The sequence below is a fragment of the Camelus bactrianus genome, chromosome 3 (assembly GCF_048773025.1).
Source record: "Camelus bactrianus isolate YW-2024 breed Bactrian camel chromosome 3, ASM4877302v1, whole genome shotgun sequence".
Lineage (NCBI taxonomy): Eukaryota > Metazoa > Chordata > Mammalia > Artiodactyla > Camelidae > Camelus > Camelus bactrianus.
In genome coordinates, this window is record NC_133541.1 from 27,379,389 (window position 1) to 27,392,516 (window position 13,128).

The 13,128-nt window shown below is 32.4% G+C and overlaps 1 protein-coding gene across 5 annotated transcripts in view; it reads left to right on the forward strand.

Annotated features, from left to right (window-relative positions):
- NIPBL (NIPBL cohesin loading factor) overlaps positions 1 to 13,128 on the forward strand; it is a 175,427-nt gene that overhangs the window by 61,542 nt on the left and 100,757 nt on the right. For all 5 annotated transcript variants that reach the window (XM_074357167.1, XM_074357180.1, XM_074357187.1 and 2 more), the window contains 3 exons: positions 8,656 to 8,798; positions 10,818 to 10,983; positions 12,675 to 12,802. In XM_074357167.1, the coding sequence (XP_074213268.1) occupies positions 8,735 to 8,798; positions 10,818 to 10,983; positions 12,675 to 12,802 (358 nt within the window). In that variant the 5' untranslated portion in view covers positions 8,656 to 8,734. The remainder of the gene's footprint in view (positions 1 to 8,655; positions 8,799 to 10,817; positions 10,984 to 12,674; positions 12,803 to 13,128) is intronic.

Genomic DNA, 13,128 nt, shown 5'->3' on the forward strand with positions numbered 1-13,128 from the left:
AGTGGAATAAGTCAGACAGAGAAAGATAAATACCGTATGATTTCACTTACATGTGGAAAAACAAAACACATGCACAAACATAAGAAGACAGAAATAGTCATAGATACAGAGAACAAAAAGGTGGTTGCCAGAGGGGAGCGGGGTGGTAGTGGAGGGATGAATGCCATAGGTGAGAAAGACTGAGGTACAAACTTCCAGTTAGCAAATAGATGAGTCACAGATGAAATGTATGGTGTGGGGAATTTAGTTAGTAATAATGTAATATATTGGTACGATAACTACACTTCCTGTGGTGATCATTTTGAAATGTATAGAAATATCAAACCACTATGTTGTGCAGCAGTAACTAATGTAGTGTTGTAGGTCAATTATACTTCAAAAACAAACAAGAAAACTCAGAGAAAGGATCAGATTTGTCATTGACAGAGGCAGGGGGTGGAGGGAGGAAGAATTGGATGAAGGTGGTCTAAAGAAACTTCCAGTTGAAAGATAAATAAGTATTAGAGGTGTAATGTGCAATATGATAAATATAATTAACATTGCTGTATATTATATATTAAAGTTGTTAAGAGAGTAGATCCTAAAAGTGTTCATTACAAGGAAAACTTTTTTCCCTTTCTTTTACTTTATATCTATATGAGATGATGTATGTTCACTAAATTTATTGTGGCAATCAGAAAAGAGAAAGAAAGAAAGATAGATAGATAGATAAAAATAGCCAGCATTTCTTGAAAAGATTTTTCGGACAGCCAAATTCCAAGTAGCTAACAGGACCAAGATGGCAGATAAGACTATTGCATACTTATGTATTCAGGCATTCCTTACATTTTATGTGCATCCCCAGAAAAAGTTTCTGTGTGTTTAAACAAAAAAATATTTACAAACTTCAGAATCTGCTGTGTTCTGAGGATGTTGAATGATCAATTCAAAAGAATCTGGGCAGTCTTTGGAGTAGTTTAAAAAAAATGCATTTAAAAATTTTACAGTAGTTGAAAGTGAGCCCTCTTGTGGACTGTTCAGTAATTTTACATAAAAGCATTTTTTTTTCTTGTATTTTAGATTAATTTGTATCATCAAGGGTGTTATGGTCAAAAGTTGAGGCCTATATCTAAATATTATAGTTCTTTAAGACCTCAGCCTCATTTAGAAGGAAATAAAACAATTATTATTTGATTTTGCATTTCTAATACCATTGTATAGGAAATAGTTTTGTGGTATAAGAATCAATCAACCTTTATTAGAGGGTTGAGATAGGCTCTTTTGCAGTGGAAAAGAAGGTGAGAAATAAAAATTTCGGTGTGGGGAGGTGTACTGGGAACCCAAATAACTCATAGCAGCACTTGGAAATTTCTTCCATGGCCTCTTGTTAAAAAAACAAACAAATAGTACTCAGGAGTTTTGTTTTGTTTTTTCCTGGTGAAGCTTGCATTTTTGCATATTTTGTTATCATTAGACATCATGTAACTACTCTGCAGACCTCTAAGTGAATTTAATTGTCATAATCAGCTGGGACCTTTTAAAGTAATATGAAGTTTTGTTAAAGTCAGTTCAAAAACTGCATGTGAAATAAATTGGTGAGAACAAGATTAGAAAAATACATAAATATGATTAGAAAAATACACTTTTACGGTTGTTTTCTTAATGAACATACACATATTCTATAAACTGCTTTTGAAACACCCTAAATCTCAACCAGATTTACTTCTTGGTGACTTCTTTTTCTCTTCCTAATAGTAATCAGTAATTGACTGTATCCTTCTATTATATATTAAATATATTAAGATACAGCTACGTTATTGGAATACACATTATTGGTATCCAACATGGTGGCTGCAGAGAGCTCAGGATTCCAAAAACAAGCATGTATTAAAGAGAGCTTTAGAGCTTTTATTTTGCATTTTTCTTATTTAATGGAAATAGTTTAGAACTATAAAAAACAGAAATGTTTTAAAGAAGTGAGAATTTTCACAGTACAACTTACTGGAAACTGTTTTTGAGCTAGGATTTGAGGAAAGTCTTTTGGAAGTGTCTTCAGAATGTGAAAAATTCATTCTTGAATAGTAGGCAGCAAAAAAGAACTTGGAGGTAGCTTGATAAAGTGAAAGGATTCTGCTAGAGAGATGCCGCTCTAGGGACTCACTGTTACCTACTTAAAATAGTAAATAGTACAATGCAGATTTACTTGTTTACTTATCTAGCTACTTAGGGTTTTTATTCCACCTGTCCCCCAAAAGAATCTGAGGGAGTTTATACTATTAAATGTGTTATAAAGTGAGACATTAAAAATAGTTTTAAGCCCTCTCTCTCTCTCCTCACCGAGAAAAAAGATAAAAAGAAATTGATATTGCCAAGGAAGAAAGGTGCTAGTTAGCTAAATATTCTACATGTAAAATTTTTGTTTATTCAAAATAATGTTATAATCATGTAAGATAGCATAGTGTAAAAATACTGAACTAGAAATCCAAACATCCATAGTCTTGACTGGGTCAGTTGCAAGCTGTGATACCCTGAACAGACATTTAGCTTCTCTGAGGAATAATTTCCTTTACCTTTTATTGGTTTATATTTCTGTCATAGCAGTGTAGATGTTTGCCAATTTTATGTCCTTCAGATATGCATAAGAATGTAAGCTTTAGTTAGAAACACCCAGCTCTGCTCTGTCCTGTCTGTGTAGCCATAGGCAAAGAATTTAGGCTCTTAGCTTTTTTTTTTTTTAATCTGTAAAATAGAGATCATCTTTAGAACCCTCTGACCTTGGTTTGATTAAGGAAAAGTATGTGTTAATGTCTGGCACATAAGAAGCGCTAAAAAAAGTTCCCCTACAGTGTTATCCCGTCTCTTGCCTATCTCATCTGTTATAATTTAGCTGCTATCAGTCCTCTGTGGATCACTTCCATATCTATTGCTGTATCTCTGATCTCTACCGTCAGTTCTAGAGTTTCCAACTTCCAACTTTAGACTTCTCCAACAACTAAATGTTACTTTGGCATTTTAATCTGAATGAATCCAGAATCAGACTATCATTACATGTTAGTTCCATAGTATTCTTCCAACAGTTTTCTGCCTCCATTCTCTCTCTCTCTCTGCCACCCCACCTTTCTTACCACTCTTACATTAGTCTTACTGAAAGCTTAAGTTCACTTATGTTAAGGATATGAAAAAAGATCAACATTTTATGACAAATTCCTTTGCAGGCTCCACCTTTCTGGCCTTATGCTCTGGCCAAAGTGTTTATGAATGCACTCTGCATATTCTGTTAGTCTTTAGTACCTAACACAGTGCCTTCTTACAGTAGATTCTTAACATAGGTTTCACAGATAATTATTTAAATATCCCAGTGAAATTTACATATAACAGCACCTATTAGAAGACTCTTTAAAGTTTTTCATTTTAATACATATTTTATATCATTGTTTTTCTGAATTATAGACTAATAGTTTTTATTAATCCAAAAAATACAGATATAGATACTACAAAAATGGAGAGTCCCCAAAATCCCAGAATACATCCTACCCCTAACCATTGTTAATAGTTTGAAGATATATTCTTAAAGAACTTTTTTCATGCCTAGACTATATTTGTATAAAAATGTATTTTAAGCAAAAATGGGCTTGAGCTGTATACATTGATATTATTTTCAGTTAGCAGTATATCTTTTCATGAATTTTAAGAATCTTTGCCATTTTTTTTAAATGAATGTGCTGCAGAGAGTGGAGGGATTAAAATATGGTATAGTCACAGTAGAACTGGTTCAGGTTTCTTTTTTCTTTCAGTTTTATTGAGATGTATTACTGTGTAAGTGTTTTATTTACATGTATTTTATTGTCAGTTATCACTGTGTAAGTTTAAGATGTACAGCATGACAGTTTGATTGACATATATTGTGAAATGACTACCACTATAGGTTCAGCTAACACCCTTCTTGTGTAAATACAATAAAAAGAAAAGCAAGAAGAAAAGAGTAAAAGGAAAAATTTTTTTCTCCTTGTAATGGAAACTTTTAGAATTTAGATTTACTCTTTTAACAACTTTCCTGTGTATCATACAACAGTGTTAGCTATAGTCATCCTTTTGTATACTACATCCCTAGTACCTACAATTGGAAGTTTGAACCTTTTGACCACCTTCCTCCAACGTCCCTCCCACCCCACCCTCAAATCCCCTATGTCTGGTAACCATGACTCTGATCTCTTTTTCTATGAATTTTGTTTCGTGGTGTGTGTGTGTGTGTTTAGGTTCCACATATAAGTGAGATAAGTCAGACACAGAAAGATAAATACTGTATTATTTCCCTTAGCATAATGCCTTCAAGGTCTATCCATGTTATCACAGATGATTCAGGTTTTAATTCAGTGATCCTTTTCCCCTTTCTCCTCCTGGAAGATACTCTCCTTTCACAGCATTCCTTGGCCAAACTCAAGTTTTGAAGGGTAGAGACTGCTTCCATCTTGTTAACTATTGCAGATTGCTTGCTTAGCATAGTATTTAACACAGTGACAGAAGATAAATATTATTGGATACATCATCATGAAGGGCTTAAATACCATAGAAACATAGTGTGAACTCTTGGATACCATTTATAACTCAAGGGGTACCTATATGGAGTTAGATGAACTATTAATCTAATCTAATGTGACATTTTAAATCTACTTTAACTATCAAGTAAAAAGGAAAATCCTTTTGTTATGTCCAGAAAAAAAGAGATGAAACATTTTTCTGGAGAACAACACAAAGTAGAAGTTAAAGGAATTTTGATTATTAATTTAATGCAGACTGAATGACTGTTAAGGGAAGAGTTACCAAATTGATGATATCTTCCATTTAGCATACATTTATCTCATTGTTGATATGCTCAGAAATGGAGGAAATAAGTGGTTTGTGTTTGACAAGATTGATTTATTAAAATGTTATGCCAATTTTGAGAAGTTATGAACTTAACATAAGTACTAGGGTGTTAACTTACTCTTAAAATCTTTTATTGAATACTGGTTTTCTTCAGAGTGAGTTTTGCTTATTGCTGTATAGTCCAGATCAAGAAGAAAGTAAGAGTACTTAAAGTGCCATAGAAATGTGAACCAAGTACGAAGTAGATGTGACTGTAAGTTATAAAGTAAGGAGTCTGACTCCATAAAGCCATACTCGTCTTACTTTATAGTTACATGGTATACTTTTACTGAATAACATTCATTTAAATTTGATGTTTCAGTCGAGCTATAAAATATATTTTAAAAAAAGAATGAGGCATTTATGAAAGATTTCTGAGATAACATGACAAAGGCAAGACATTTCCTCATTAGATAAAATTGGAATGTTAGTACCTCAGTTTTCTATAAGGATTGAATCAGAGTACATTTAAAGTTTCTTTACCATTTTTTTTACTATGTAGTAGGTGCTTAGTAAATGTTGGTTATCATTTTAACCAGTTTTTTACTACTAAAAAAGTGAAATTGTTGAGATAATAGCATTCATGTTCTTTTGGCTATAGGATACAAAGTGGCTGTCCAGGAAAGTTTTGTCCACTACAAGATTAGGAGATTACCTTTTATTCCAAAACCATCTCAATCTGAATATTACTGTTGTAACTTTTACCAATACTATTTTATTTGCATTTCTATCATTTATATAAGGAAATCTTAAATTTTGAAGTGAAATTAAACGAGCAAAAAACTAGGGTCTTTAATTTGGCAAGTGCTTAGAAGTTCCCTTCAGACTCATAATGGGCTGAAATGGGAATTTACTATAATATCTTCCACTAATTAACTATTATTTTAATTAAACATCAAGCCATTCTAAGATTATGTTATAAATGATTTCTTGATTTTTTTGTGTGTTTGATTTAGTTTTTACTATTACAGCAGTTAGATTTTTTTTTTTTTTACTTTTTATTGCCATTATTTATTTCAGCTACTTTACCATTTAAATAATTGTAGGTGAGCGTGCCTAGGACTGTTGTACATACTTGTAATACTATGGTGAATATATACTGGAATTTCAAATAATAATTTATAATAGGTCTTTAAGAAATAGGGGTTACCTATATTGAAAAGACCCCCTTTCCATAATTCACTTGTGTTTCTCCTCTATTCCTCTAAAGTATTTTTCAAGTTAGCAGTTAATATTGTTAACTTTTTGGATCACTAACAATGTACCAGGTAGTATGTCAAGTGATTTACATGCATTGTTATTTCATTCTCATCACCACTTGTGAGGGGGCTACTTTTTTATTCTTCCATTTCTTTAAGTCAGTAACTTTCGAATTGCTTTGACTTGATGACCCACAATTAGAAAGACATGCTACCTAGACTCACAAGACCATGTGCAGTGTAGCCTTTTATTTCTGTTTCCTCTATCCCTCTGAATGTTGATCTCAACGCACTAAGTTTATTTTACAATCCACTAATCAGTCACCATTCACACATTTTAAATAAAGCACTGCCTTAAGTGACAGTTCTAAACCACTCATTATAATCTTTCCCACTTGGTTACCATTTCATTCTGGACACGTTCTTCCTCGGAGATAATGACTTTCAGCTACAGTTTCAGCAGTTTCATGACAGATAGTGTACTTTTTACAGAGCCACTTAGACCAAACATTGCCCAATCCAGAGCCAGAAATGCCATGTCTAATTAATTAGGGGTTCTAGGAATGTTGTTTCTTGATGGACTCTGATCACCTTCTAGCGTAAGGCAGCAGCATTTCTACAGACTACTCATATTCATCAAAATCTATGACCTTGGCTAAAATTATAAGTCCATTTCTACCAAAGTCTTTTGTTCTTCAAAATCTTGGATTCCATGAAATTGTCATAGTTCAGCAGTAAGGTGTAAATAGATTTGTCAGTAGTCATCTACTCAGTCTGTATACTTAAAGCACTTTAAACCAAATAAGCATTGTTGCTCCCCTTCCTTTCTCTCTTACTCCCAGTTTTGAGTTGACATCAGCGTGTTCAGATACCTTGTCATGCCACTAAGAAGAGCACAACCTTAAGGTTAGGTTTTTTAATCTTCCAATTTAGACATGGTAACTGACATATATATATATATGATTTTATGTATATAGAGAGAATCATTTTCAGGCCGAAAAAACTCCAGCCTAGGGTTGGGTCTACTTAAAATGTTTCTCACCTGAGATTTAGGAAAATGGAATAAAGTCAAGTAGTCCACAGTAGATTCCCCTAACATGTTATTCTTTATGGGTACCTATCTATCCTCTGAATTAAATGATTAAAATGGTCACTTGTTACTTAATCTGCTTGAATATGTCAGTTTACATGTGCAACAGAGAGTCCTGTATGAATAACGATATTTTGTGCTGTTCTATACATAATTTGCATTCAGTGATTTTTTTTCCCACATTAATTACTAAGCGTTTTGGTAACTTCTATCAGTATTAAATTCTAACTGACTTTTTTCTTGAGTGCTTGATGCAACTGCTAAATATACAGTGCTTCTTTAAACTTCTTTAGTGATTATTAAAGAATCAAATTAATTACTTCAAAGTGTAAAGTGCATAGTGTAGCAAAAGGAAAACTACAGGATAGCCAATAGTAACTATATCTTTCATAGACTATTTTCCGTACCATTTCCTTACAGTGAGCTTCTACTGGCAAGTTTTATATCAGTCATTCATCAAAGGAAAACAGTGTTTTTCCCTTGGCCAGTTACCAGAAAAGAAAGTACATATAAAGATCATTAATCTGTGAAGGAAAAAAAGGAAAGGAAATGATTACTAAAAAGACAGGATAGTTGTTACCACTAGAAGGAACTAGAGTGCTAGACTTCTGGATGGTGGTTCCAGGAATGCTTACTTTATAACTGTTAAGCCATACATATATGTTTTTGGAACTTTTGTCAGTCTATCTCATATTTATAATGAAAGTCAGGAAGACGAATATTCTTATTTTTAACTACCTATATACTTCTATTTTTTAAAGAAAAAACTTAAATTTGCAAAGTTGCATTATGATGTATGAGTAAGGGGAGTTACTAGTGTTACATCATTACACTGTTTTGACGTTTATAACTCAAAAAATATAGAGGCTCTCTTAAAAGTTACCGACTAGCAGATATAACCTCAAAAAAGAGAAACATTTACAGTTTAAAGTTTACAACTCAGTTTTCTATTTTAGCACTATGTCTTAGATAATTGATATAGAGGAGATTTCCTCTGTTTGCTGTTGTTTATAAAGTTATTTAATAAAGACACATCTTTGAATAATGTGTACATTACTTACTAGAAAGGCAAGTTGAACCTAGATTTTGATGTGTTTATGATGTGGAAAAGAAAACAGTGCTTGTCAGAACTGAGCGTCCCACCTAGTTATAGAGCCCACTAAGCTGCACAGACTCTTGAGCCAGATTACTTAGGTTCTGATCTTTCTCTACAAGGTACTTTAAACTCCCTGGAAATTAATTTCCTCATTAGTAAAATGCAGAAAATAATAGTGCGTACCTTACTTGGTGGTTGTGAGGACTAAATGAGTTAACTATATGCAAAGCACTCTGCAAGTGTAATGTAGGGTAAGTAGTATGAGCATGATAGCTATTGTCATATAGGTTAAACAAATAAGAATAGCAGAAATTTTTGTTTTTTATAAGCATTTCCCTAATGATATATTTGACATATTTTTACAAATAATGTCTTTTTTGTTTCAGTGTTTGGGAAATGGGAAGTAATGACAGCTGGCACCTGAACTAAGTACTTTCTTAGACAACACCATTCCAGAACTTCAGGATGAATGGGGATATGCCCCATGTCCCCATCACTACTCTTGCGGGGATTGCTAGTCTTACAGACCGTAAGTGGTTAATTTATCTAATTTACATTCTACTCTGACACTGATTTTTGAAGAGACTATAACAGTAATTATTATTAGTGTCATAAGTAACAGAAAATGTTTAAAGATTTTAGATTTTGAATGACAAACATCATGATTTTCTTTGATTAATTGGCATAAATTTGAAGGTAACAACATTAGTGTAGTCAGACAATAGATAAAGACCTTAATTTCTGTTTCATTTTAAGGACCCATTTGGAAATGGTAGCATGTGTTTGTTTAAAGGTTTTATATGATAAAGGGATAAATGCAAAATTGAGGCTCAAAGAAGATGAAACAAAGCATTAAGAAAAATAAAAACCGAAGAAGCATGAGTTTGCATATAAGAACAATTTCAGACTTTTTAAAAAACATTTATAGAAATGGTAATTGAAACTGCACTTCAAGAAGAAAATTTGATACCCAACTTAATCTAATTTCTTAGTGATGTTTATGTTGGATGTTATGTTCAGTAATCTGTTGGAGTTTGTCTTAGACAGGAGCCTATTTACTCTAAACACAACTTTAAAGAACATTGTCATTCTCTTGAGTTTTACTTAGTGTAGCGCAATCTTTTAGGTACTCATTCTTTTGGGAGGCAACTCTAATTCTTAGTCCCCGGGTAATGGTGCAGAAAGCAACTCAAAAATGCAAAAAAAAATATTAGTTCTTCTGTCATTTTACCTGAATAAATAAAAGGAAAAGGAGACATAAGAGGGATGAGTAGACAGTGAGGAGATGACCTGCCTTTCTTTGTATAGCAAGCATTATGCAATATATGGGGCTTTATAAATAAAGCTATGAGAAAATAACTTCGAGTAGTGTTTTTATCTGTGTTCAGTATTTCCCAAGTACTACCTTTTTCTCGTGTTAGTTTCCAGCTGGTTTAAATGGGGTAAAGTAGACACCAGCCTACAGCTTTTTAGTGAGGAAACTAGCAGGGCTGGTTTATAAAATCTGAGATAATAAGAAAGTAGCTGGTAGGGTTAGGGTGACTCAGGTAAAAACCTTTGAAACTGTCTTTAGTTTTGTTGATCACTTTGTTATAGGTAAGGCATAATAAACTCAATAGGCAGGAGTACAGAATCAGATATACTACCAGGAAGTTCTTTTTAGTTACCCATTATCTCAGCTGTACCTTATTTTTAAAGTTTGTTTGCCCAATATACCTATTTATTACATAATAATTTATTTCCCATGTTTTTATTAGTAAAAAAAATTATTATTACCCATTGTGGCTGAGCAGCATGATAGTTATACCATATAGGTAATTAGAAATTAAGGCAAAAACAAAGACACTTTAGTTGATGTTCTTAACTTTTAGTTTAGACATATGAATAAATTTCCATTATGTGAACAGACATTAAATAGCTGAATATAAACTACTGTAAAACATTTATGCCCTTTTGTTTACTGTTAGGAAGAAGAGAGACTATTTAGGAATTTATAACTTAAAGCAAAATCCCTTAGATATTCTTCCTGCAGAATCCTATTTTGTGAATGTTGTTCACTTGCTAAAGTGAGCTGTTTATTTTTGTATTTACTTAAAAAACATTATCTGGCAAAGAGTCAGGTATTATTACTTGGTTTATTTATGTGAGAGTGTATTGATTCTGATTAGTCTTATAAGCAAAAATAAATGAGATTAACTAATATATTCTCAATCCCTGGAAAATTACTTAGTTTTTAACTCTACCTTTTTGGCTACTCATTTATTAAGTTAATAAAAATTTAAGACATGAATAGTCAGCGCAAAGATAAAGAAGCTGAGTTTCACTCTTAGAGAATAGTATTATCTACTATGATCCAGCTGACATTTGGGGAGTTTTGTAGAGTTGTTTGAGGTTTGTTGAGGAAGAAGGATGTCTTTTATTAATTTGTCTCATTAATATTTGTAACTTACTTTTTAATAACTTACTTTTAATTCCCAAATGTATGTTAGCAGTAAAGAGACTTCTTATTGTAACTTAATTTCTAATAATCTGATTTTATTCCAAATAGTCCTGAACCAGCTGCCTCTTCCATCCCCTTTACCTGCTACAACTACAAAGAGCCTTCTCTTTAATGCACGAATAGCAGAAGAGGTGAACTGCCTTTTGGCCTGTAGGGATGATAATTTGGTTTCACAGCTTGTCCATAGCCTCAACCAGGTATCAACGGATCACATGTAAGTACAATCTAAAATAAAGTGAAAAATTCTGGTCTCACTAAGAGAATCAGCATTCCTGGTTTTACTTTTGTTTCAAAAAAATTTAAATACATAGTTTTATATTGATATCCAAGTGAGAACATAGCATTACTGTGATGAGATATTAATGAGATTTAAATAGGCCATAGTTATTTTGAGACAGTAGTTCTGACCTGTGTACTTCTGTGAAGATCTTCAATTCTTGTAATAATCTTAGGGTTCATCGAGGTGGCTCTATACAGAGGTCTAAAGTTACTCATGAAGCTCTCTCTTTTCTAAAATTGCTAGAGTGGTTAGAATTTCCAGGCACTATGGACTTTGCTTCTGGCTCTATTTAAAGTGGTATACTTTTCATGGGAAGGATGTCAAAAACTCAAAAGAGTAACTTCAAGGAAGGCTACCAAAGAATCTGGGACTCATTTTTTAATTTAATTTTTACTACCAAAGCAGTACATACCTATCTCAACACAAAAATGTATTAAAAAGTTCACACCTCACTACACATTGGTACTCATATGTCCTTCGATTTTTTTTTTTTAATTAGGAGAATGAGGATAGCACATATTATAATAATGGAGAGGTCTCTGCCATCAGATGCTGCACATACTTTATTTTTAAAACTGATGACTTTAGGGGAAATACTAAATGTGAATTTTCTGATGGAGAAACAGAAACGATTGGTTAAAATCAGAAGAAAGTATAATGCTAATATTTAGTCATTCCAGAAATTCAAAAAATGTCAAAATAATACACTTCTTGTACTTGTACATCCTTAATCAAAAATCTCCACCAAATATTTAGAGGGATAAGGGAAGTAGCATATATATAGTGATGTTATTGAGAGCTGCTTTAAGATTGCCCCCAGAAATTTATTTAATCTTACCATTGGGCACCATCTTTATGAATCTTTCTCATTAGACTTAAGGAGTGGAACAGGGACATATTTAGAATGTAAAATTTAAAATACTGCCTATATTTAATTTTTTATCATTTACCTTTCATAGTTGTAAATTTAATTTGCTACTTACTAATTGCAGCTGTTCTTAACCATTTGCTTGGGTATCCCCCTACCCCCCAAAATGTCTGTATTTGAGAAAAGTATAATAAAGAAGGAAAAATTATACGTAGCCTTTGGGTCTTATTTTAATCAGTATGGCAACATTGTTACTTTATTCAGAGGACATTCTTAAAAAGGCAGACTCACTCATATTCAGGTATAAGGGAGAAAATCTATTCCAAGCCCAAGTATCAACTTCTCTGCATAATTATCACTGCTACTCTTCCATTTTTTGAATATTTTAGAATAGACATTATTTATTTTCTATTTTGAAACTATGAGAACATTCCTAAATTCACTTATAGTTCTATAAAATAATGTTTTGGGTTTTTTTTCCGCCTGTTTAAAATAAAATGGGGAAAAAAATAAGTTATTCTTAGAAGAACTTCCCTCTTGTCATTTTTGATAATTCTGTTTCTTCTAGGATTAGCATCTTTAAAAGTCCATGAAATTGTTAGACATACTTGTGTAATTTATTTTTATGCCATAGTCTTCTTAATTTTCTGCCACAGCCTTTTCTGAATTTCACTGGTGAATTGCTGTCTTACTAATATAGAATAGAAAATTCTTAATCACTATTTTAATTTCTTTGTATTTATTTTTCCAATGCCAGAGAGTTGAAAGATAACCTTGGCAGTGATGATCCAGAAGGCGACATACCAGTCTTGTTGCAGGCCGTCCTGGCAAGGAGTCCTAACGTTTTCAGGGAGAAAAGTATGCAGAACAGATATGTACAAAGTGGTGAGGTTTTTAATAATTGAATTTCGTAGTACATTTTTTATGAATCCTATATTAGAACTTGTTTCATGTGTAATTAAACCCAAGTGTCTCCTTTAACAAGCTAGCCTAACATCTATGAATGCTGTGTTGATACCTTGAATCAAGCCAAGAACAAAAATGAAACTAAATGGCTGGTTAACATTCTTGTAGCTTAATATGTAACTAAATTCCTTGGAAATTAAACAAAGCTTATATGTAGTTTGCTAGATATTTCAGAATGTATTAGTTTAGTCAATACAAAAGCTCTAGGAATTTTTTTTTTAATTTTAAAAAAATCATAGAATTAA